This window comes from Gymnoscopelus braueri (genome assembly GCF_963280865.1).
Source record: "Gymnoscopelus braueri genome assembly, chromosome: 1".
In the NCBI taxonomy this organism is placed as follows: domain Eukaryota; kingdom Metazoa; phylum Chordata; class Actinopteri; order Myctophiformes; family Myctophidae; genus Gymnoscopelus; species Gymnoscopelus braueri.
Window position 1 is genome coordinate 16866813 of NC_137603.1, and position 27460 is coordinate 16894272.

Here is a 27460-nt window from a genome sequence, read left to right on the forward strand (position 1 = left end):
ATGCAACTGCAACTGTGGATCTTGGATTGAAATATTCAGCCCCCAAAGGACTGATTTATCGGCCATCATTTTACTATCGTTATCGGCATTTATGCAGCTGTCCCGATTTGTAACAACCTTTAACTTGGCATCCCTATTTTGTGCATGTCATTATAGGCAAAAAATAACCATTTTCAGACATTTTCAAATGTAGCAGATCTACAAGCTCACGACACATTCTACTTTTGAAAACATATTGGAGAAGTTGGTCATCATCAGGTACGATGGGCAACCATCAAGCAAGTGTTAAATGAAATGGCAAACCCTTACTGCCAGCCACCCATTAAAAAGAAACGCTGAATACATATTTTATTATCATTTATTAGGAACAAAACATTGCTATTTGAATACTGTATTTGAGAGTGTATCAGTGTGTAGAGGCTGTCTAATAACTAAGAATGAATAAATAAACAAAATTATCCTTTAGTCTATGATTCTGGCGGCTTAGCAGTGAGATGAGATCAGATAGAGGGGAACAAAAAGAGGAATAAGGGGTCAAGCGGTCAACGTCCAGTTGAAATTCAAACAGAGATGACTGTGATTAAAAAATAAATCAGTTCTCAACAAGGTGCAATAACAGATATGCAGATATCTGTCTAGAAAGGTGCGCTCCTTGGAGTGCAGATCTCCGCCAGGCTTGAGGTTGCCTACACTATGGGCTGTGTCTGGGGAGCAGCTGTCAGGACACTAGGAAGCTGCGGGGGGACCAGACGTTGTACAACAGAAAATGCAACTGTTTTGGAGGTGACATCTCCCTCAACATGTGATTCCAATATGGATACGATTCGATGTTGCGTTCATGATATATGGCTTCTTCTTTTTTTGCCCCTTCTTTTTTTGTGAAGGCAATTACAGGCAAACGGTATTGCGTAGTAAAACCCTGTTTCAATGTGTGATCCAAATTTAGGGCAGATTGGACACTCATGATTTGTGGCATGTGCAAATGGGTGTGCATGCAAAGTTTCACGCCAATCGGTCCAGTGGTGTCCATGACTAGCTGTACACAGACAGTGTCAGTGTCTCTGCAGGATGGGCTGTGTCAGACACAGCTCACTGGTTCCAGAGACAATGGGCACCTGGCTCTCCATGTGGAAACGCACCAGGTGACCGACACTCAGGAAGACCTGGTCACGGGTTCGTACCTATAAACACAAACACACACAGTAACGCCTGCATTTAGAAACCTCTGCTTGCTTACGCACGAGTACAAGAAGAACACATGTAAACAGCAGGCAGACACACACATAGTACCTGTCCGTGTGGATCAACCAGCAGTAGGTGTCTCACGGTGGCTCCCTCCATGCCACTGAGTACGTATTGTCCGGACGCGGAGCTGCTCTCTCTTACCAGGAAGTCTCCACTACAGCAGAGGAGCAGCTCTGCCTGCTCTCTGCTTAGCCTTGAATGAAATGAGCAGACAAGAAGAGAAAATTGATGATGACAGACATAATATGTTTGGTTATGTACTGTAGATTGACTAAATGAAATCAATGAGCATCCACCTGCCATGGAACCAGCCTTCCTCCTTGAGCTGGGTCACACACTGTTCAACACTGATGATGTCCGAGAGCCCTGTCTCTGATGTAGATACAGTAGAAAGAAAGAGAGCAGGAACGAAATGACACCAATGGTCAAAATCTATCATGCCACAATATGTCACAATATTAAATGTGACAATATGTATCGTCAAGACAAAAGAAACAAGATTTGTGTGTAGGTGAGCCATGATTTAAGATCAGTTTTACATTTTGGTATAGGAATGTAGGGATTTTCGATCTGTTGTTACTGTTAGGGCATTCTCCTGAGTAATAAAAAGCATTATTATCCTTAAGTTTCATAAATCTGGGGGGAACGAGGTCAACCCTGGTGGAGTACTGTTAGGAAAATTAGATTTAAAGTCTATAAGTATGATAAATGTGTCTGTAGAAAACTGCATAAATGTAGGAGTTTACAAGAGTAAAATGATGTTTTGACATTTTTATAGTGGCTCATGTTTATATCCTGGTATTTACACATATAACTGCTCTAAGTTCAAATATTCTGATCACTTAAGCCACACATTGATATTTAGACCTTTATACTGTGTGTATATTTTAATCACTGGTATGACTAATAGTGTTGAGTTTTAGTTTGAATATGTCATTATAACCTTATTCAAAGAAAATGTGTTTACCAAGATCATAGTATCAAGAGGCCCTGTCTCTGCATCTCTCATTCACTCCCTTTTCTTCAAAGGAATGTCTCACTGGAAATACAAGCACTAGTGGTGCTTAAAAATTAATATTGGGTCATAACAATCGTATACTCTTGTTGTAATACTCTTATAGTAATATACTAAAAGCTTTATATGGATAACAATATGACATAAAATTACACAGCAGTATTCAGAGTGTTAGTTCCCAGGAAATAGAAATTTAAAAATGCCATAAAGATTGGCCAAATTATCAGACAGAGGTCTCATAGAAGCTTATCAGCGCCTAAAAGGTAGGGAGGGTAGCCCGAGGATGAAGAATTCCAAGGCCACGGTGTGAGAACTGCAGGAGGAGTGATCAACCAACTTCTGCAACCAACAGCGACACCCATCTATTGATAATGTTTTTTATGAAAATGTATAGTATCGCTGGATAGGGAAAGGATGCTCAGTGCAGAATTTATCGCCCTGTCTGAAGTATCTACTTTGTGATAGGGAGAGAAGTTTTGTATCCAGCGCGCTGTTATTGATTGGTATTGTATCTTTATTGTTTGTTTGATAATTCATTCTAATAGTTCATAGGCTCATAAATAATTGTATACTTAGTTAAGGATAATAAATGATTTGATCTCACAATTGTAAATCTCCTGTCACTTTCATTTTAAGGGTGTTAACGTCTCCCCATTTCACAGAACCTCTGAATTTGCACCTTGGTTATTTCTTAAGTATTTCAACCTTATCTCTTATGGTGTGAAGGTACTGGTGAATCATTCCAATTGGTGACCCCGTCGTACCGTTCTGTGGGGGGACGCCATCCTTGGCAGGGACCGCCTGAACATCATTTCAGCTGTGACGGTCGCGACGTTGCTTTCCGGTTGGGCAAACTTTCCTCCGGAGGTTATAGAGAAAAGGTAAGCTGAAACCTGTTTAAACGAATTCAGCACATTGGGCACTCTAACCTAAGTTTGTTTACCTGTGATAAGCAATTGTCGTACTCCAAAAGCATTGATTTAAATTTAGCGATTGTAGGACATTGATTTATAACCAAATTTAGCGGTGTGAATGAATTGTCATTAAGCTGTGTTTTAACTGTGCAAAATCCTCCAGGAGGTGCTGTTCATTTCTGGGTATTTCACAGTAGAATAAATCGTCCGGGACGCAAGGGAAGACATCTCTGGGGGGTGGCCAGATTCAGGGAGTTTGGTATAAACTGTTATTTCTGGGTATTGACAGTATTGTCGTCTGGGACGCCAAAGTAATTTCGGGGAGGTTACCAGATAAACTCAGGGAGTTTTAGTCGTCGGGGGTGGCAGTTATTTTAACGCATACATGCAGCATTTACAGTGATCCAGTATCTTGTTGTCATATGAAGCGGATAAAATAGTGTTATTTAAGAGATTTATGGGCCAGGGGTCCACAGTCGTACGAGACGGCAATAAAATAACTAAAAGAGTAGTTATTCAGACTCGCGGAGTCTGGCATATGTTATCTATTGACTATTGTGTGGGTGGTTTCCTTATAGCGCGCCGCGCTGTAAGTTTGTTTTGGGGAAAAAGTATTTGGGGGTGGTGTGTGCTCGCGACAATCTATTAATTGTCGCATCTCTTCTGTCTATCTCTTTCTAGTTCACTGTTAAATCATTGTATAATATACTACAGTTCATTGCGCTAGGAAGTCTGTGCCTTTTTAGAAAGTTGGATGTGTGTTGGAAAAAACTAAAGATTTTAAAAAAAGCGTGAAACGATTTTTTGACACCTCTAAATAATTTTGCAAGATAGTACGGTTCTGGGCGATAGGAACTGTGTTTTTTTTTATACATTTTGGCCACTTATAGCGATTTGTAGAATAAAAACTAAAACGTGCACGGGCACTGTTTTCTCTGTGCGGCTGGGTAGCTTGTCAAGATTAACAACATACTGCTGTGTGTTGGGGGAGCTTGTTTGATCTGTTGTGATAATTATACTTTTACTTGAGTACTTCTTTTTGTTCACTACTGACATATACGCACACGCATGTAGGCTCATAGAAAGCCCCAGTAATAAATCATTTTAATCGCCATAGGGAGGTTCGCACAGAGAGACAGAGAACAGACAGAGGTAGGGGCTGTCTACTAGAGTTAGCTCACGCAGCATAAGAACACATGCACACACACACACACCCATTAAAACTGGTGTGAGGTTGTAACAGTTAGAGTAAAAAATAAACGTGTAATTTGGTAACAATATTGCGCGGTGCATCCTTAACTCACACAATCAATAGAAGCATGGAGTCATTTAGGAAACAGTATGAGTACATAGTCTCTCAAATTCTGGCAGGGGAGACTGATAATAAAGTTAAAAAACTAAAAGAAGCAGCTTTTCTCAAACTGAAAAGTGATCTGCAGCGAGCTGGGACGTGCCCGAAAGACGATGGAGAGCCGGATTGGGGTGGCATTTTTGCCCACCACACGGCTCTCACTCGTCAGTTGGGCAGTGTCACCGAGCGGTTGATAAAACCAGGCTTGTTGCAGAAAGGCAAACTAACTTCGGAGTTAAAAGACATAAATACGAATCTGTCTCTAGTTACAGCCCTTATGAAAGAAATACAGGCTATGAGACGTGCTACAGGGAGAGGTTCACACACCATGAAAAGAGGTTATGGTCAGCAGCAATATTTTGGTCCTCAATGGCCTCCGGTTCGCACCATGCATTCAATGTACCCTGTACTGGAAGACTTAGAAAAAACGCCCAAAGCACCGGAAAAACCTCCTCCCTATGAAGATGGTGTAGGACTCCAAGCTCCTCTTTTAGCAGGGGAAACTGGAGTGGTCAAAATCACTGGTGGTTTTCTTGAATGTAAGGCAGAAAGCAGGTCCCTAGATGCTCTTTTCCGAGATGACATGTATGCATTACAAGACACAACACAGGATATAATAAAACAGCACCCTCATGGCACGCACTCTACACCAGTAGCTAGAACAGAGGGGTGGGTACAATCACAGCAAAGCCAGACTAAAGACCAGCAGCTACAGCGAGGACAGGCTCATGTTTTTTCCTCCCAGAAAGAAGTGAGAGAAAGGGAGGAAGATATCAATAAATATCCTTATACAGTTGAGGCACATGTGGGCGCTTGTGGGGGCCGGTCTGATTCTGAGAGTAAGGGGTATGCGCTCTCATCGCCAGGCAACGAACACAGGTGGAACCAGAGCAGCCAGTATCTCGGGAGCCCAGAGCAGTATAGAGAGGACAGAGAAAAAAGGCAGGAGGGGATTAGACAGGCATGGTCAGAGGTGAGAAAGTTAGACCATAAAGATGAGGAAATAGCACAAGCCGGGGAAGAGGCAGAAAGACCACATCATAACCAGGCCATGAAAGAGCAGTTACAGGGGGGTGAGGATAGAGACGGCAGTCAACATTGTGCATCAATCACAGGGTCTCATCATTCAGGGGTAGCCTCTCACGTCAGCAGTATGTCAGACACAGGCCAACAGGTTCAGATCTCGGGAGCCAACATCACGGGATTCATTCACGCTGTCACGACACCCACACACGCTACACGTGTCACTCGGTCCCAAACCATGACTGATCCGACTCATCAACACACAAGCCTAGGTCAGACACTTACTGCACCACCCTCACACAACTGCACCCATCCCAGGTACACGCCCCAATAATAGCAGTCTCCAATCCTGTAAGCACAAACCCATTTCAATTGCCAGCCATGACAGGGCCTCAAGGTACTCAGATGCCACTGTACTCTGTGGCTGGCCACCCACTCCTAGAGCATTACATTCCATTTAAACAGACCACATTTGAATTAATCAAGCAAAGGCTCCCTGACATCAGTGCTGGATTCTTGGCGTGGTATAGAACCTTTGACTCAGCTACTCAGGGTGAAAAATTAGCATTGGGGGACATGAGGCACGCTATTGCATCTTGCTCTTCCGCAGGTCAGTTACAAGCCATTGAAACAGAAGCATTTTCCTCCATGGTGCCTAACACCACAGCCTGGCATCACTGGAAAGCTCTCTGGTGTCAGATTATGACCCGCATTTGGCCCAACAAACACGTATCGGGGGAATCTGTTCGTATGCAGCCAGGTGAGACAGCTCAAAAATTTTTACTGCGCTCCACAGACGACTGGCTAGATCAGACAGGGGCTCAACCCACAGATAGCCCAGCCAGTGAAATCTTATTTAGACGCGCTGTGTACTCTGCTCTGCCTAAAGAGGCCCAAGAAAAACTTGACGACACACCAAACATGGACACATGCACCTTCACTGACTGGAAAAACATTGTGATACACCATGTTGACAGGTATAATGCCAGACAGCTCAAAGAAAAGGGTTCCATTTCTGACATGACCACGAGACTTCTTAAACTACAGCTCAAACAGATAGAGGAGCAGACTACCACGGCAAAGAAAAGTGCAGTTAAGACAGTGCTGCCTACGCAGGCAGTGGTACAGGAAGCAGCTCCAGTAGTAACACCAACACCACCAGCTCCAGTAGCAACACCAACACCCACCTCCGTACAGCAGTTACAACCGCAGACACCTACCACACACTCTACACCCATGTTTTCATTTGAGCAAGTGCAACAAATGTTGTCACAGCAGCAGAATAACGCTTATCAACAGGGGTACTATAGAGGTGGAGGAAGAGGAGGAGGATATGGGGGAGGAAGAGGTAGAGGGCGTGGGGCTCCACTTGACATATCGCAGGTCAAATGTTTTAACTGCAATACTATGGGACACTTTGCTCGCGATTGCACTCAACCAAGACGACAAACACAGGGTGCCTACCAGCAGGGGGGTCAAGGCCAGCAAAATGATCAGCAGCACGGGGGCTATGGGCACAGTCAGCAGCACCCGCAACAATTTCAGCAGGGCCAACAGGTCACTCAGCAGCAGCAACCGCAACCACACTCTGCTCCAAACCAACAGCTCATGCCGGCGTTTCAAGCACCGCAGCACTGGTCAACATAGGGCTGCCTAGAGGTTCCTAGTGCGGGGGCATTGGCAGAGCCCCTGCTGGAGGTTGAGGTGGGAGGACGCATTGTGACTTTTATGCCGGACACTGGCGCTCGTTTTTCTACGCTGAACAGCGGTGTTTCCACAAGTGATCTATCCACCACAAACGTTCCTGTTACGGGTTTCTCAGGACAGCAACAAACAATGCCAATGACTAAGCCTCTACTCACTAAAGTAGGCTCACAAGTGCTTCACCACCCGTTCATGTACTCACCCAGTTGCCCAGTCAATCTACTCGGTCGGGACTTGTTGTTGGCTCTAAGAGCATCTGTTTTGTGCTCACCGGATGGTATTGTGCTACAATTTCCAGATGGAACGATTATACATTGCTCTGAACGTCAAATGATTCATGCCCAAATGCCCCTGATGTCCTGCCCCGGTGGGGGAAATTGTTATGCTGCAGATATATTTTGGGGCCTTTTACAACCAACGCTGGTAGGGACCACTGGTCTTTTGACACAATTCTGCTATTGGAAAACATGGATATGTACTATAGCCCCATATTTGACACCAGATGACCCACCACATGTCACACTTAATTATGAACGCGATGACACAGAGGAAAGTCTAGATTACATAGCACGATTTGATGAAATACTGCACAACACACACCAAACCATAACATGCACACACATATATGTGGGGAAACAGGGCGTAGTCGCCAGTGTTGGGCTACCACCCCTCCTCCAAGAATTCTACAAATTGTCATCTTATGCAAGACCACATGTATCACTGCTACTGTCTGCTGGGCATGCTGCCAAGGAACTAGGTTCAATGACTAAAGAACTAGATGACCTGCTTGACTCTGACTGGGAGCCACTTGACCATCCTTCAATTAGTTATAATCATAAGACCCAGGCTTATCGCATACAGTTTGACACAGTGACTGACGAAGTTTTTATGGACTACACAAGCCTCGAAAGACATCATGGTAGAGAACTGGACGACCATGATGATGCTAAAGCGCGCATGGCCTCTCTACCTGAGCGTCTCTGGTCTAAAGGACCAAATGACTTAGGGTTGTGTGACATGCCTCCAGTCACGTTCACAATCAAAAAAGACGAACCACCAGTAAATGTAAGGCAATACTCCATGAAGTATGACGCATACGAGGGCATCAAGACCGTCGTGCGCGACATGCTTCAGGCTGGAGCATTAGAACCTAGCTTTTCTGCGTGGAATACTCCGATTCTTCCTGTCCCGAAGGCGGGTAGGCCTGGACAGTGGAGGATGGTACATGACTTGCGACGGATTAATGACATAGTGACTACCCCACTCTCATCAGTACCTAACCCTTATGTAGCTATGGCAGCTCTGACGCCGGGTCATAAATTTTATAGCTGTATCGACCTGAGTAATGCGTATTTCTCAATGCCACTTGCGGAGGAAGTACGTGACATATTCTCTTTCACGTTTGACAATCAGAAATTTCGTTACACTGTGACACCGCAGGGATTTAAACTGAGTCCTGGCCTTTTTAACCAGCTTTTGAAACATCAACTGTCTCGGTTTTCCCTTCCACCTGGTACGGTATTGATAATGTACGTCGATGACATTCTTTTGGCTTGTCATACGGCACAGGAATGCTTAGACACTACTACATCTTTGTTGGCATACTTGTGTGAATGTGGTTATAAAGTCTCGGCTAAGAAATTACAGTTCTGTCGTCCCCAGGTCTCGTTCCTGGGTCGGATTGTTAACTGTGCGACGACGTCAGTGAATCCCTCACAGTTAGACTCCATTTTGCACCACAAGCAGCCTGTAACTGTGAAGGACATGATGTCCTTCTTAGGTCTAACGGGCTACTCGCGTCACTATGTCCCCAGTTACATAGATAACACGTGTCACCTTCGTGCCTTAATCAAAGAACATGGTATGAGAAATGGCCATCTTAAACTGAACTGGACGCAAGAGGCAGAGGAACAGTTTATTACCATCAAACAAATGTTGACCTCTAGTACCACTTTGGCGGTCCCAGATTACCTGGAGCCCTTCTTTCTAGATGTTTCTGAAAAAAGGGGGGTGGTAAATGCAGTGTTGTTTCAGAAACATAAGGGGGAGAGAAAGATTTTGTATTATTTTTCCAAAAAACTTTTAATACCTGAGATGGGACTCCCTCCTTGCGCACGATTTGCCACAGGACTAGCAGAGGCCGTTCAAAAGACAGCACACATAGTTCAGCTCCACCCACTTACTGTACTCACTGATCATGGCACTACAGCATTCATTGAATCCAAATCTTTCACACTGACATCGATCAAACGCACACGGTTGGAAAAGATTTTATTGGCACCTCATATCACATACCAGCATGAAGGGGTTAACATGGCAGATCATATGGACTCAATGCCACCACACAACTGCGAAAGTCAAACATACACAGATCTCAAACTCAGACCAGATTTGGAAAATGACCCATTGCATGACGCCACACGCACACTATACACTGATGGTTGTTGCTACCGAGATCCTGACACTGGCCTAAGAGCAGGTTATGCTGTAGTAGAACAGACGGATTTTGGAAGATTTGACATGATTAACAGTGGAATAGTTGAATATGCACCATCAGCTCAGAAAGCTGAAATTATGGCAGTCACAGCAGCTCTTAAAGCATCTATAGGAGACAATGTAAACATCTACACAGATTCTGCATATGCACATGGGGTATGTCATTATGAGCTAGCAGTGTGGTATCGAAATGGATGGTTGACCTCAGCAGGCAAAGATGTAAAACACAAAAAAGAAATCCAAGACCTAGCATTTGCTCTAGCACTACCCAACAGAGTAGCAATAATGAAGTGCAAAGGACATGACAAAAGTGACACAGACATTGCCAAAGGAAATGATGCAGCAGATTTAGCTGCAAAAGCAGTCACAGGGTATCAAGGGCCAGCATTAATAATGTCATCCAACCCATCTAAAGTAGCCACTCTGCTCACATGTTCTCTAACAGATCTAATACAGGCACAAGCTGAGGCACAAGTGTACGAGCAACAGGCTTGGATCACAGGGGGAGCTACAAAATCAGTTCAGGGACTGTGGCGATCACAGTGTGGTAGAGTAGTACTCCCGGCAGGGTTAGCTCCAATCATTATTAAAGAAGCACATGGGTTAGCACATTGCTCCAGAGCTCAGACTAAGAAGAATCTTGACCTATGGTGGCATCCTTATCTGAAGGACATGGTAGATAAACAGTTGTCTGAATGTCAAATATGTGTTGAACATAACCAAAGAGCAACGTTCAAAACTCCTATGGGATATTTCCCAGTACCTAGTGGACCTGGAGAACATATAGTGATCGATTTTACTGACATGGGCAAAGAAAACCGCGTCGGTGGTTATCGATACATGCTGGTTGTAACTGATTCATTCTCTAAATGGCCAGAAGCCATACCCTGTAAAAGAGAAACAGCTGATGTGGTAATTAAGTATTTGATTAACACACACATACCATTTCATGGGTTTCCGTTGGTCATACGATCGGATAATGGAAGCCATTTTAAAAACGAGGACTTGGCAACAGTAGAAAGCTTGATGGGAATAAAGCATAAGTTTGGTAGCGTCTACCATCCAGAGTCTCAAGGTCAAACGGAGGTAATGAACAAGACTCTTAAGAATAAGATAGCTAAGATATGTGCTGATTCATCTCTCACCTGGGTGCAGGCGTTGCCTATAGCTCTGGCCAGTGTACGCGCTTCTGTTAACGCTACTACGGGGTTCTCTCCATTTCAATTGACTAGAGGTTATCCGTTCCCCGGCCCGGCTACTGCAGCCATCAGGGGGACAGAGGTCGATCACTCTAGAATCTCTCATGCAGGGTTTTATAGCGCACTAACTACCATGATAGCGTGTATCTCTCAACAGGCATTGGAAAAACGAGAAGAGGTGCACCAGAAGAGAGAAGACCTACCAGGCTCAAAAAGGACCGTTCAAATCGGAGACTGGGTACACATTAAAGTGATAAAGAAAAAGTGGGGAGAACCACGTTGGAAAGGACCATACCAAGTGATAAACAAAACAAAATACTCAGTCCTGTTAGACGGCAAAGGCTCCACATGGTATCATATAACTCAGTTAGCCCCAGCTGAACCTCCAGGAGAGAGGTCCCTGTCACAAGTCAGAGAAGACCTTAGGGAAACTTTGATAATAGATTGGAGAGACGATCCTGAAGCTGTCAAAGAAGAGAGAGAGTCATTCAAGAAATACCCAATAGAGTCAGAATTAGAAGTGTCCAGTGACCAATTGTTCTAAGAGATTTTATTCTTACTTTTATTTTCCATGTTTATTATTTTCTAAGACAATTGAAATATTGTCTATTCTGTTTATTTCTGATCTTTTTGTTATAATCTAACCATACTAACCATTTATTTTTAGGCATCTAAGACCTAACCAGATCCACAAAGATCTAAAACCTATATTATTCATGCCTCTTTTAGCTAGACTAACACTTGAGTTATTCGGAGAAATATTTTTAACTACTTACTATAGTGAGGACTGGCGTATAGAATTAGTCATCTGGGATTGCGTAGAAGAGGAACGAATTTGTGGAACTCAGGAATTGTGGCAACAGGGAATCCAAAATATCTACGATAGAGACATAGTAGACGAATATTTTGATAATAATTTGATAATAATCACCTAAATTGGGACAGATCAAAGGGGGACTCCAATATGGGGGAACCTGATGTAAGGTATCAACCATTTGTAACCTATGACAACAGAATGAAAAGACAAATTATGTACCACAAAGGGAATAGCTTTACTGGGTGGGGGAACAGCACTGGGAATAATGGTACTTGTTATACTGTTGATGGAAAATAGAACTCTTCCAGAGAAGACTCAGAGCCTAACGACCCCTGCTAGCCTAAAACAAATCGAAAATGACCTTCTGACTAACCATGAGACTGATTCTACTGCTAACTTAGGATTGCATCGTTCCAGACGCTATGTACACCTAGGAGCCTCCAGTGATTCCCACACCCCTGTTACATCTATAGAATGCTATGCAGAGGAAACATGTACATTCCTATTCCCTGACACGCGCTCTTGGTACTCTTACTATAACGGACCCTCTGTGTCCTACCAGGCCTATGTATGTGTTTCCCCATGTGAGTTCGACTGTGAAGTAATAGCACACTCCCAGAAGTTACCCGCTAATACCTGTAAATTTGCTCCACAGGCCCAAACTCTTGCACAAGACCATCGTAGAAAATGGCAAATTAACCCTAAGGCTAATCCAACCTCTTTTATCGAGCAGAGCATTAATCAACCTAGGATATTGTTAAACCGTTACAATAAAAACCTAGGAGTCACTATCCTAAACCCAAAACAGTCAGATTCAGGAATTCTAATGGCAGGGATAGAACGATCAGGGAAAGATTCCCTGTCTCCAAGACTTAGACTTATTGTTTATCCACCTAAAAGAGTTGTTTATCCACCTAAAAGTACCCGATTAGAGAGACTCTTAGACGATGACTCAGCTGACCTGGATGAGTCCCAATTAGAGATATGGATGAGCAGAAACCTGGACGAAAATGTAAGGACAGGTTTTGGGTTATCCAGAGCACATATAGCCCTAGCTATATGTCATAGTAATCTGGCATGTTCACAGGCTTTCCTACACGCCAGATCCCATGGGAACATGGCCTCATGGGTGGGTGTCCCTATGGACACACGTCCTCGTACAATCCCACTGCATTACTTAGACTTACCAGAACTGATGGCTACTAAGACTTGTCCAATCCCAGTGGTTATGCTACAATTCTTAGACGTAGCACAGACTATGCACTACATTCACCAACACACCGACTCTGTACATAGTATGGCTAAGTGGACTACAAGTATTAAGTGCAACCCGGCAGTTACCTCAACTAGGCATGCTTTAGTTATACAGGTCACTCAAAAGATTGCACCTACCTGCCTCTGCCAGAACTCAACAGGAAAAGCGTCCATTGGATTTTCCCTCTGTGACAATTTTCTTCATATGAATCCAAATGTTAGCCCGAACTGCTCTTTCTCTGCTGAAAACACTACCTACAACTTTACCTGTCCTTTCCTTGCTAATCTGTCTGCTCATTCCTCCCCAGGCGTGGTGTGGGTGTGCGGGGACAAGGCGTTTCACCATCTACCTGACGAGTGGATGGGCTGTTGCTACCCTTCTCTGCTTACCTCTGGCTATGACTATCGCTTGGCATATTCCACCCCGTTGATGACTCCGGAAACAGATAAAGTAAATGTACCCTTTGTTTCCTCTAGCCTCACTCTCATTCCCCCAGGCAACCACACTTCCGCTAACCTCACTGGGGTTATCTGGAGACATGGGCCAGACAAAGTAGTAGAATGGTACAAAGGTTATGGTCCAGATGTAGACTATTATGGAACATACAAGAACCGCACAAACATGTGCCAGCGTACAGGTATTTTAACCATATCTCCTGTATTTCCCTCTGATGCAGGTACCTACTTTGTGGAACTGAATGGACAAGTTCAGAATACAGTCATAGTAGTTATGTTTAATCACACCTTGGTTTCCCAAGCAAATGCCCACGAGCCCCAAGTGTCCTCAAGTGCATCGGTACACCGAGCTGCCCGCTCACTGACACCTCCTCAGTCCACGGTACCGGTCAAATCCTTGATTGACCAAGTCAGATACAAGTACCCGAACCTAAGGTTCACGGACCCATGGACCACAGTAGGTGAGTCTGTAGGATATGCCATATTTCCCCAGATATCAGTACCAGACATTTATCGTAAGATTAACATGGTAGCTGCTGAACTCTTAGAAATAAAGGGAGCACTCACTGACACTGATCAAGCTATTGCCTTGCTTAACCAAGAAACTCTCCATGAGCGTGATGCCATATTCATGCTAAAGCAGACCCTTGACCTGCTTACTGCTAAAGCCGGGGGAATGTGTAAAATGTTGCTTAACCACTGCACTTTTTTCATTCCAGATGTTTCTACTAATGTAACCTCTCTATTAGCTCATTCCAAGGCCATTCTTGACTCATTGACCCCACCACCAGAAGGCGACGACCCCTGGGGTTGGTTCTCCTCATGGGGCTCTTCCTGGATGGTTTGGGTGGCTAGTGTGATACTTCCCATTCTTATCCCAGTGGCTGTCCTCCTGCTTTGTGGACCTCCATTGATTCGTTGTTGTGTAAATCGCTCACTAGCTAGCATCACCTCACATGACTCCACTGCCCGACAACTTGCTCTGACTAAGGTATTGACTTATGACACTGACTTTGATCCAGCCAACCTTAGAGGGTTGCCTAGAGACTTGAGAAACCTCATACCACATGACGGACAGTACATACAGACCCATGATGATGTGCATGACGACCCATTTGCAACTTGTGACACAACACTGTAAATCTAGGTGTAATAGGTCCATTCTAATTTCCCTTCTAGATTCCACCTACCACTATGGGAGGTGGAAAAGGGGGACTGTTAGGAAAATTAGATTTAAAGTCTATAAGTATGATAAATGTGTCTGTAGAAAACTGCATAAATGTAGGAGTTTACAAGAGTAAAATGATGTTTTGACATTTTTATAGTGGCTCATGTTTATATCCTGGTATTTACACATATAACTGCTCTAAGTTCAAATATTCTGATCACTTAAGCCACACATTGATATTTAGACCTTTATACTGTGTGTATATTTTAATCACTGGTATGACTAATAGTGTTGAGTTTTAGTTTGAATATGTCATTATAACCTTATTCAAAGAAAATGTGTTTACCAAGATCATAGTATCAAGAGGCCCTGTCTCTGCATCTCTCATTCACTCCCTTTTCTTCAAAGGAATGTCTCACTGGAAATACAAGCACTAGTGGTGCTTAAAAATTAATATTGGGTCATAACAATCGTATACTCTTGTTGTAATACTCTTATAGTAATATACTAAAAGCTTTATATGGATAACAATATGACATAAAATTACACAGCAGTATTCAGAGTGTTAGTTCCCAGGAAATAGAAATTTAAAAATGCCATAAAGATTGGCCAAATTATCAGACAGAGGTCTCATAGAAGCTTATCAGCGCCTAAAAGGTAGGGAGGGTAGCCCGAGGATGAAGAATTCCAAGGCCACGGTGTGAGAACTGCAGGAGGAGTGATCAACCAACTTCTGCAACCAACAGCGACACCCATCTATTGATAATGTTTTTTATGAAAATGTATAGTATCGCTGGATAGGGAAAGGATGCTCAGTGCAGAATTTATCGCCCTGTCTGAAGTATCTACTTTGTGATAGGGAGAGAAGTTTTGTATCCAGCGCGCTGTTATTGATTGGTATTGTATCTTTATTGTTTGTTTGATAATTCATTCTAATAGTTCATAGGCTCATAAATAATTGTATACTTAGTTAAGGATAATAAATGATTTGATCTCACAATTGTAAATCTCCTGTCACTTTCATTTTAAGGGTGTTAACGTCTCCCCATTTCACAGAACCTCTGAATTTGCACCTTGGTTATTTCTTAAGTATTTCAACCTTATCTCTTATGGTGTGAAGGTACTGGTGAATCATTCCAGTACCCATGTGGAACTTTGCAATTAAGGATCTTGAACACTAAACACAATGAAAGATGGGAAATTCGCTCCTCCACCCTGAGCCATCCTATATAGACTGCAGGGCTAAAGGACTCAATTACTTACAGGATGGCAGGGACAGAAGTCTCTGGACTGGAGACAAATAGTAAAATATCATCAGCAAATGAGATTTGTTTGCCATGACTTCCTGTCGGCGAACTTCACCCCGTGTTATTCGCGGAAGTTGGTTCTGAATGTTGCGGCTTGATTTCCCTTTAGACATACCGGTATGTTGACTTATTAGGTAACGTATCAAATTAAGCCAAACTGAGTGAAAAGCACAAATGGTTTTACGGGAGTGGGGAGCCAGGTGCGTTGCTGTCCTCTCAGTATCATGTCGTCATGGGACCTCATTTTCTATTTATTTTAAATCAAGGTCAACTGGTAGTTCGTAACCCCAAAATTCACCAACCACTTTCATCTAGAACAGGACCTCCAAACAATGGTTTGCCTTTCTGTGCAGTAGTTTATATAAACAATTTAACTGATAAAAAAAGGCTTTAAAGTGTTTCATTTGGCCAGTATTTAAGTGATATTGCACAAATTGTATATATGTTCATGAGGTAATTGTTTATCCCCCAAAAATCATGAAGGCTGATTTGACCTTTGAGACAAACAAATAAGTCAGTGTGTCCAAAAACTTTGGCTTTGTATGGCAGTTACTTGATCCATAATAACAGTCTGGCAACATATTGATGATTGTTCCCATGTTTACCTGCAGGTGGAGCTAGAGTGTCGTCAGCTATGGAGCAGTTCTCATACAGTGAAACAGGCTCAAAGGAACATATCTGCAAGAAGAACAGATGAGTCATACACACAAGGCAGAGCTGTGTGTGTGTGTGTGTGTGTGTGTGTGTGTGTGTGTGTGTGTGTGTGTGTGTGTGTGTGTGTGTGTGTGTGTGTGTGTGTGTGTGTGTGTGTGTGTGTGTGTGTGTGTGCCTGCTTGACTTTTCACAACTATAACAACATGTCAAATACCCACTAGCAGTGGGTGTACAACTGTAACAACGTGGCCCCAGATTTTAAATGGTTGTGCAATTCTCTCATAAAGATATAAATCATTCTCCATTTTACTTAGATTTTCCAGACCTGCTTAAACACCCTGATGACGTCTAGAGCAGTGGTTCTCAAAGTGGGGTCCGGGGACCCCCTAGGGGTCCTTCAGGGTGTTCCAGGGGGTCCCTAGCAAAATGAGGAGCAATTTAATTTCACTATCATCTCACCGGCTAAAAGATAGAATGTATACTATAGATATTATAAGGTTTCACTCTCTCCACTGTTATCTCCCCACGTACAGACAGTTAGATATACTGTACATGTACGTCTGCACCAAATCTAATCTAACAACAAAACATCTTCTCTCATGGGGGTCCCTGGCTCAAAATCTTTTCAAATGGGGGTCCACAGCCTAATACTTATCGGTCTGGGGGTTCTTGACATGAAAATGTGTCAGAGCCACTGCTTTAGAGTATAGCTGGGTTATTGAAAATGAACATCCTTTCCACAGTAACTCCATTATATCCCACAATCTTGGTTTATAATGACTCATTCTTATGGAAGGACAAGAAGCCTACACTGTCAAATCCTGAGTCTTACCAAATGGAAACAAATGGACCGGTAAAAAATAATGCTCAGGATTTGACAGTGTAGGATCAATAAGACGAAAGGAAAAAATCTTCACTGCCAGGGGTAAAGTGAGCTCGGTTGTCCCAGACATATTATCTTATAAGAGACTAGATGTAACGCTAGACGAGTGCACTATTATGGAAAATAACTAGCTAATCTCGTTGTCATCATTGTGGTATTATCTTTGCCCTCTTACGAAGCTGGATGATGTTGTCTTAAAATTCCCATGTGACACTGTAAAAACAAAACAACAAAATGCACTAAAGGCTTGGCTGCTTTGGCATCATGTCCGATATGGAACAACACACTATTTAGAGCTGGAGAGGAACCATGTGACTGAGTCATAAGATCACTGAAACATTGCTAATTATAAAAAAGGGGAAATCATAACCTTTGAATAAATTAGAGAGAATTACAATTAATTTACAATGTACAGTATGCTCATTTAAAACTATGTTTGCCAAATATCCTAAAGAAACACAGTATGATTTGGTTACTTTGTGAGTGATCATTTGAAAATGAAAATTATGGAGGAAAATAAAACAAAAAACATGACCTGTGAGCACGGTTGATTCGAGATTGTTTTAACCACTTAAACCCTATATACTTCGTTGACTGGAGTCCTGTACATGTGTGTATTGTGTATTATGTATTTGTATTGTATGTAATGTTTTACGTATGTGCTGTATATAGGACCCCCTCTAAAATGAGATGCTGCATCTCAAGGGGCTATCCTCTCAATAAATTCTGACCAAATTCTGACCCCATGTGTCCGTCCTCAGCTCCCTCCTTTTGTCCCCTCTACACCAAATGTCTTTGCCCATTCCCCAATTATGACATGCCCGGAATAGGGTCAGTACTCAGTAGGGTTCAAGTGGTTAACTCCTGGATTCAATACATCTTGCACTGTCAAGTAACATCTTGACTCGTCAGTGTTACCATCAATCCATCCTGTTCAGTCGCTCCACTTGAGATGCGCATGTCCCGTATTCCGCCGGGAGGTGGCAATTTTCCAGGGATGTCATTGTAATAGTCATGGTGCTTTCTGTGTTTGCTGTCCTGCTGATCACTACACTTCTTTATGGGCTTCCCTGGACTCCAGGCACTGATTTCTAGAGCTGACCTGCGGTCACACACACATTTGAGATATTTACTTATGTCCACATGAACAGAAGTACAAGAATGCCTTGTACAAATTGAGCGGCTTCCTACAATAGCTGATATTGAGCAGTACCTTGCTAACTGTTTGGCCCTCCTTTTGGAGAGGCCGGCCATTTGAAGGCCCCTCAGAACCAACTTGTGCACATACACACACACACACAATATATATATTTGTTGCTGTCCGGCAGAAACCAGCTAACTCCATTTTGACGCTTTAGCATTTTTTTTCCATAAATCAGGGCCATTGAACACCCTTTACGTCTGTGTGTTGGTAAAAAAAGAATATTGAACCAATGAAAAGCATTAAAAAGCGCTTCTGACAAAACCAGCTAACTCCACCGGGCTCCACCCCCTTTTGACCTCCAACCTCATTGTAAGCTTAGAGGTCCATTCAGCTGTTCTTATCAATGATGAACAAAACCTCCTAACACCACTTTTTTTCATTTCCTGAAGAATGAACATTTTGGAGTTAGCTGGTTCCTGCCGGACAGCAGAGATATATATATAGATATAGATACATAGATATAGTGGTTAAGGGTCGAAACACTCTACATACTATAATGGGACACACACACACACACACATACACAGCAAACAGTCCAGCCAGCCGGTCACACCGGGGACACGCTGATGCCCTAACCATTCAGCTATTAGGTTGTCCCGTGTTAATTAAATTCGGAGACAATTGACATCAAGGTCCATTTCTACACTGTCAGACTTAATCTAACACTCAGTGTACACACTGGCACTCGCACATCAACGTCGGAGCGGACATCAAGGATAAGGAGAGCCATGCTTACCTTGGGATGGCAGTTAGAACAGAGGGACCGTGACAGAGCAGCTGGTGAAAGCGTGTCTCAAAGGCCTGACCGATGCTGTTGATAACCTCCGAGGCCCGACCATGGGGACACTCCAGGATGTGACACGCTGGGGGAAGCAGAGAGAAGACAAGTACATGCACATATGTCTGCATAATGAAAACAGCAGGTCCAACAACCAATGCCAATGAGCTCCATATCAATTATGATATTAAGATAATGAGCAAACTTGACCACTTAATCCTATGCGGTCCTCCGGGGGTCTATACTTTGTCCCCTCCATTTTTCTCTCTACACCAAATCTCTTTGCCAAAAATAGCTGATCTACAGAGATTGCAGATCTGCTATTTTCATCAAATGTTTGCCTATTTTTTCAGAGTGTTTGCCTATTATGACATGCCCAAAATAGTGATGCTAGGGTTCACGTGGTTAAAGTAGTAACATAGGGTTTCTTTTGTCTGTGGTTCAGTTCAGACAGTGCATTGTGTAATGTGACAGACAGGGAGAGGCACAAAACTATCCCCCACCTCTCTGGTTGACAGGGTCTTTGGCAACATAAGCAATGTAATCTGCCATGTCCTACGAAACAGATTCAGAGAAAAGAAGACAAAAGCATGATTTAAAGAAATCAAATCTCAAAAAGTGTGCACTATGCATTGTGTGTGTGTGTGTGTGTGTGTGTGTGTGTGTGTGTGTGTGTGTGTGTGTGTGTGTGTGTGTGTGTGTGTGTGTGTGTGTGCGCGTGCGTGCGTGCGTGCATGTGGCTATTTGCTTTTATGGAGTAACAGTAAGTAAGTAATGCTTTGGTATATGATTACAGTTAATAACCTTTTTGATTAATGGCTGTAAGGTGGCTGGCAGGGGGTTTAATGAAGAAACATGCATTCGAAGTATCTCCCTTGTGTAAAGGCCATAGCAACCTACATTATTCCTGAATTGCATTGCTGTTCTCTGACACACAGACCACCAAAAACAAGAAATCCAACCAAAAGGTTAAGGCACATTGGAATGTGTCTAAGAAAAACTGTCTTTGCATGGTGTTGCCTACTATGTGTCAAAATGTACTTTTGGTAAAATCTTGTGGTATCCAACCTTTGAGTTTACCATTTGTTTGAACAATATTGATCAATTCATGGGCAGTTGGGCACTCATCATAGCATACATAGCACTTTAAAAAAATGTGTTTATGATTTTTGTTTTCATGGGTTTATTAAATGATACTGTATTTAACATGGACTGCAGAGTGAACTCTCATCTGCTAGCTCCTTGGGTACCAAAACAAGCCTAAAATAACTCTAACCATGAAATGTTTACTGTGTAGTGCACACAGAGACGTTTAGAATCATCACTCTGTTATCCTCCCTAGAGATCTGTGGGCTGTAGCAGAGTTATAACTTCACGAGTGGAGAATTCAGTTAAAATAAAAGACATATTAAGGATTTAGGTTGGACATTTTTCACTCTACTCATATTAGAACATTTGATTATGTGACCTGATTCTATCCTTGTTTTTTCCTGGCTCTTCCTTCTTCCTATCTTCAATTCTTCCTCCCTTTCCTGAAAACTACAGATGGAGCTTGTACAAAATAATAATAATAATAAAATGTCACCCACTTCTTAACACATGCAGACCTGTGATGTGACAATAAAGCTGATTCTGATTCTTCCAACAGAAGGGGTCCAGTAAAGTTAAGGTACAAAATAAAGCCATGCTTGGATGGTTGTGAAAAAGATACAAGACACTGATGTTAACATTTTCCCATCACGTCCAATAGTCATGCAGTTGCGGTGGGCGGGATATGCAATGGGATAATACGTGACGTCTAAGTTATGGAGGGAGGTGAACTGCACAGGTCAACAGGAAACAACCCGATCTCACACTGATGGAAGCCAACCAAGCGGTAATTAGACTAAATTAAATTATGTGTGTGTGTGTGTGTGTGTGTGTGTGTGTGTGTGTGTGTGTGTGTGTGTGTGTGTGTGTGTGTGTGTGTGTGTGTGTGTGTGTGTGTGTGTCTGTCTGTCTTCCTCCCTGTCATGTAATGTGTTTGTGCATGTTAGAACTTATGCCTGATTCATACTCTGTTACGCGTGGGGGCTACCGAAAATAGCAGGAATAGTAAGAACAATTCATTGGAGTTCCGACCCGTTGTGAACTTGTAGATCTGCTATTTTCGGTGCAAGACACGATGCACAACCGAGTATACATCAGGCTTTAAAAGAAATAAACATACCGGGTCTCCTCCTGAGGCAAACGAGATGGACTGCATGGGGTGGTGGGCTATGGTCTGAAAAAGAGAGAGCACAGACAGAGAGACAGAGAGGTTCAGCTCAGTGTTCCAGTCAATCGATGATAGATTAACCGTTATTAGAGTCCAAAATGAGGGAGCTGAACCTGTCACCTGTAATAAGCAGGCGGTGGTCAGAACCACACTGTCAGTTGACACAGTGAGGTTGACTTGGCTCCCAGAGAACTGCCGGTTGATTTGACCCAGGACAGCAGATGATTCCTTGTCCATGGGCTGGTAATGACAAAACCACCGTCATCTTATGTTCATGTGTAATTTGTTTTCAAGGAGGAGGAAAATAGTTGCTTCCTGGACAGAGATAATGATGGTGCTTTTGTGTATTCACGTGGTCTTATTCTCTGCTCGAGAGGTTCCACATCATACTGCTGATGTCACTGTGTCCTCGCTTGTCCTTAAATGGTGTGTTCTGTTCATGACATCTAGCTTCAGGTGATGTTGGTCTCCGTGCACTGTCCAGGACATCTGTCTCGGATGACATAGGTCGCATCAACTCTGCTCCTTGCATGGGTATCTCGTATTTCGATATGGTATAGCGTGGAATCCTCTCCAACACAGTGTGTGTTGGAGAGGACAGATCGAGGACAGAGTGACATCAGCAGTATGATGTGGCATCTCTCGAGGAGAGAATATCAGACCCGTTACCAGGTTCAGGAGGTCAGTTCAAACCCAGGTGACATCTTTACCCGGGTTCGGAACACTACAAGCTGACCTTGCGGAGAGCGAACAGGGCAGTGTCGAGTGTAACATCTCAAGGCTTTATTTAATATATAAAAGGCTGACAGAATAAATGTTGAGGCTCTTGGAATGCAAAAATAGATGTATTTACATTGTAAAAAAAGGTCCTCAGACCATCATCATTACTCATTGAGTGCTGATGATAGTCTGAGCACCAAAACGTCCACTCTTTTTTTCACTGTGTCACTTTTTTCATTATGTAAATAAATCTATTTTTGCGTCTTCTGGACTGTTATGCTAGCCTCTCGGACGCATCTGGCTCTATTTTTTCTATTAATTAAAAAAGCAGAAAATGGCACTAAGGTGGTTGAGGTCACACCTAACAGAGAGAATAGGTGTGACATTCAAGGTACTGCATCTGAGCCAAAGGAGTTATTGTGTGCGGTCCCTCAGGGGTCCGTACTTGGACCTCTTCTGCTCTTAATTGTTGTAAATGATATATCAGCAGTGAAATGCATACTGTAATTATGCTTTACGCAGATGATTCAGCCCTATAGTAGTGACAGAAAGGGATACTCTACAGGTCTTCTGGAGGACACATTGAGCACTGATCTGGAATAAGTTAGGAAATGGTTCATTTATAAGATGTCACTGCACCTAGGTCAAATTTAATACATTGTATTTGGACTGAAAAGGAAGATAAGCAAAGTGGCCACGATCTTGGGAACTTCTAGGTGTCAGTTATTTGGGAGTGACTGGATTAGTCTCTCTCAGGTCAGGCAATTGCTTTCAAACGTATAAGCTTTGGTTTGTCGTATATTGCTAAAAAGAGGATTTTGACATTAGGCTGATACAGTGCCACTGTCATTACACTTGCTCCTGGTCCTGGTATATAGAAGGTCAGTGAAGCTAAAAAGAAGAATGCAGGTACAGTAGTACAGAATAACATCATCACATATTACCTGGCCGTTCCCCTGGCACAGAAAGAGAGCAGCCACACACTTGTACAGTAGCTCAGATATATTATCTATTATTTATTTAAAAGCAAAGCTTCAATGGCATTGTCTTCACCAGGGATAAAGATAATACTGTCATATTCTGTCAATACTGGTGTGTCAAGGAGCAAGATATTGTTTGGGCTTTTCTGCCTTTACTGATAGTGTAGATAGGACAGGACAATACAAAGAGAGAGACGGGGAGTAACTTTAAGTAGCAAAGGTTGTCAGGATCGGGATTCGAATCCGCAACGTGCTTGACAGCGAGCACGTGGTATGCGAAAGTATGTGGTATAAGCCTGGACCACTAGGCCAGCAGGCACCCCCGCTCTTTCTTTTATATTGGGAATTCAGATAAACGATATCGTAGGCAGGCCTACACGAGGTAGATTGGTTTGACTATATTAAGGAATGACTAGATTAAGGAATTATATTTATTAATAATTATATGTTTTAGCCATGTACTGTAAGGGCCAATTTGGCCATTTTCAACCTTTGTTCATATAATTGGTCCTCACGAATGCACATTATAAGATCACTCTGTGTCTCAGAAGAGGGCTGTGGACAGTTCAGAAACCGGCCTACCAGTGACATCATGGGTAGGCAGGTTTGGTAAATAAGATTTCAAACTTTATTATTATAATTTTTTTCCTAAATTTAGAGTAGCAAATAATTTTTTTAACCATTTTCTCCCCAATTTAGTCATTATGCCAATTGATAGAAGAGTTACATAGAAGAGTTGGACCACATCGAAAATAAGTCTTCTATGCTCATGTGCGTTGTCCTCCAATCAATCAATCAATCAATCAATCAAACAAACAAACAATCAGTGTGTGTGTGTGTGTGTGTGTGTGTGTGTGTGTGTGTGTCTGTGTCTGTGTCTGTGTGTGTGTGTGTGTGTGTGTGTCATTACAATACCTTTTTCTTTCTTGCTGTTATCTTGGCTTCTGATGTCCTTTCACACAGTCTGCTGATTGCTTCTCTACATATCATACACAAACACATGCGAACACAGGTACACACAAACACGCACATAAGAACGTGTAGTTATATCAAAGTTATTTCTATTCTTAACATGGTTGTCCTCAAAGAACTCTCTCACGCGCACGCACGCACACGCACACACACACACACACACACACACACACACACACACACACACACACACAGTGTAGCATTATCTCTGTCCAGGAAGCAACTCTTTTTCTCCTCCTTGAAAACAAATTACAGATGAAGGATGATACCCTGGTCGCACATCCTCTCTCTCTCTCTCACTTCATCTCTCTCTCCTGGTCTTCCTTGTTATACTACCAGAGATCATTTGGAGGAAATTCATCTAATTGAATTTTCCAGCCCATCATTCGTGGTGATATTGTGAACAGAGGTTGTTGTGTACTTCTAGGTTTGGCATCCAGGATGATGATGTCAAAACATGAGCAGAAAGCTCGGTATTATAATATATACACTCATAACTTGATTTGCGAATTACAGATCTGCCAAAGCGAAATAAATGACGAAGATTAAAGTACGCAAAAGGATTTTCCCAGCAAAATAAATGAACGAGATTAAAGTATGGTAAAGGATTTTCCTCTAACTATCAGCACCACAAATATGAGTATCAGTTGAGCTTAATTCATACTTCGTTGCACTACCGTGTCACTTGCCGACGAAAACAGATTTTCAAGTGAAAAATACGAGGGAAAAAAGTTAATCGTCTCTTTTTTCAATGAGAGGCATGACCTTGGAGAAGTATATGTCGTACGACGAACGTAGTATGAATTAGACTTTAGTCATAGTTCCCTGGTGATCCTTAAGAATCGAACTGCATGCATTCATACATTTATTGCACGTATAGAGACACTGAAAGAGATGATGTTACCGTGTGACTTGCATTCTTGTGTCAAAGTCCAGGGCCCTCATGGACTGGGTCACCTCCACACTGCCCATGTACTGGAACATAACAGAAGACCACTTAACAGACATAGACCTATAGTTACAGACTGCGAACTGGCACAAACACCTAGTTGAATGTAGACCACCGCCCAAAAAGGAACATTTAAGGCAATCTGTCTCCTACAAGAATAAGAAAAGATTTGGTGTAGAGTTTACTAAGTCTAGAGTGTTTAAGTGGCTAATCGGTCATACAGACACCCCTCTCGTTCTTGGACTGCATGGGCTTGTACCGTCACCGGATACGCACGCACACAGTCGCACAGCACACATACTGTACTGTACATACACACGTAGCAAGCAGATCTGGAGGGGAGCACAGAGCCAGGATGAGTCACTACTGCCCACACAGGAAGCTGTGTCTGAGAGGGAGGGGGCGAGTGTGTGGGGCAGAGTGTGGGTATTAGTACTAGTGTGTGTGTGTGTGTGTGTGTGTGTGTGTGTGTGTGTGTGTGTGTGTGTGTGTGTGTGTGTGTGTGTGTGTGTGTGTGTGTGTGTGTGTGTGTGTGTGTGTGTGTGTGTGTGTGTGTGTGTGTATGTTGTGTGTATTTGTAGGATTTTAGCTCTGTTGACTCAGCTCTCTAATGACAATGTGAATCACACCATAGAGGTGATGTCATATACACGGCAGATTAAAGTGAAGATTCTCAATCTGTGTAAAACGTTATTATGGCTTTAGTGAATAAGCACTGAGCACTTTCCTATATTCTAGTACAGCCTCCATACATGCAATTTGATTAACATATGGTGAATATCCCCCCCAAAAAGAAAAAAAGGTAGAAACACACACACAGAGAGTAAGATTTCAGATTGGCATCTTGAGCCTGTTGGTGCATGGTGGGGTGGGCTTATAAGCATTGTGCGAGCGTACGCGCGTATGTTAGGTACCTTAATGTGACGATGAACCACTACTCTGCTTTCTGTCACGATTGCAGTGCTCTCCTTTGCTCTGGAGGAAGTTTTCCAACAAGGCAGGCAGTCTCTGTGCAAGCGAAGGGGACATCCCGGGGTCCAGGGGAGACTGGCCATGCAATGCAAAGTGATGGGTCGCTTAGTGCACTGTAGAGCCGTAGGGTGGCCCTGCCTGTGGAGCGCGGTCAGGGGTGCAGGAAGCGAGGTCCGACCGCTAAGTCTCCGATTAGGCTGCGAGCTCCAGTCCGTCCCGGGAGAGGGTCTGCCGGCATGTCCGTCCGAGGTTCCGTCCCCCTGTCTGTGTGTCTGTCCTCTCAGGCCCAGTAAGGAGACGGGGCTGTGGAGTTTGATGTTGGCCATGCGCGGGATGAAACCCTTCAGGGTGGACGTGCCCTGATCGGAGCCGGTCCGGGAATTGACCCGGGCAGAGCTGTGGTTCAGGCAGAGGTCAGCCTTCAGCGGCAGTGGTCCCTGAGGACGGTCTTCCAGAGAGGTCAGAGAATCGTTGCGCAGGCGGCTGTACTTGGTACGCTGCAGCATGCCTATTTAAAGTCGTAGAAGAATTGTTAGAAACCCGATTGTGATTTTCATTTGGTCATTAATTATGAGGCTATATACCTGGTAGTCCTGTCTGTCCTTTGAGCCTGGGCAGGGTCTGCTCTCTCATAGTCAGAGACCTGTTGAGGAACGCTGGGACAAATAGATATTGGATGACCCACTTAAACAATCAGGCCAAGTGGTATTATTCAATCTAAACTTGGCTTCGACATCTAAACGGCAGCAACAAAGGAAAGGAAAGCAAAGATGTGCGTAATGAATAAAGTCCCTCTTCATAGACAATATTGCCTGAAAATGGTTTTGATATATAAAAAAAGGCATTTTTTTTTAATTTTTGTATTGCAATAGTGTTGGCTATTAAAACACTCACCTGTGTGTGGCAGAATAAAAGTGGTGGGATGGGTGCTGTCCGGTGGGGTCTACAGTCCAGAGTGATCCAGTCAGGCCAGTGCTGAATAAAGTCCAACCATCCTACTGACTGACTCTCTCTCGCTCTCTCTCTCTCTCTGTCTCTCTGTCACCAGGCTCTCTGCTACACCCCCCCCCTTGCTAACTCTCTTCCTCTCCCTTTACAAGGTGAAGACCAATTGTGCAGGTTTCATGAATGAACTCTCTCTC

The 27460-nt window shown here is 43.2% G+C and overlaps 1 protein-coding gene across 2 annotated transcripts; it reads right to left on the reverse strand.

The window, feature by feature from the left end:
• Positions 1-419: 419 nt before the first annotated feature.
• On the reverse strand, positions 420-27397 carry LOC308083870 (SHC-transforming protein 1-like). Of its 2 annotated transcripts, XM_080426279.1 has the most exons (14): positions 27213-27397; positions 26903-26974; positions 26261-26826; positions 25302-25372; positions 24341-24404; positions 21846-21965; positions 21678-21731; positions 19972-20023; positions 19427-19553; positions 18405-18588; positions 16555-16627; positions 1542-1617; positions 1291-1438; positions 420-1181 (listed from the first exon to the last, which is right to left on the reverse strand). In XM_080426279.1, the coding sequence occupies exons 2-14, from the start codon at positions 26949-26951 to the stop codon at positions 1053-1055; spliced, it is 1713 nt and encodes a 570-aa protein (XP_080282405.1). In that variant the 5' UTR covers positions 26952-26974; positions 27213-27397; the 3' UTR covers positions 420-1052. The 2 variants fall into 2 exon arrangements, with proteins under 2 accessions (XP_080282405.1, XP_080282406.1); XM_080426280.1 differs by lacking the exon at positions 27213-27397 and having other exon boundaries at positions 26903-26988.
• Positions 27398-27460: the final 63 nt, after the last annotated feature.

Bases quoted from the DNA above. Each gene is read 5' to 3' on its own strand.
- LOC308083870 (XM_080426279.1), bottom strand. From the start codon at position 26,951: ATGAGAGAGCAGACCCTGCCCAGGCTCAAAGGACAGACAGGACTACCA. The intron at 24,405-25,301 runs GTAACATCATCT...TATGATATGTAG, and splicing joins ACAAGAATGCAAGTCACACG to AGAAGCAATCAGCAGACTGT. The intron at 1,182-1,290 runs GTACTATGTGTG...TTGTGTTTATAG, and splicing joins TGGTTGATCCACACGGACAG to GTACGAACCCGTGACCAGGT.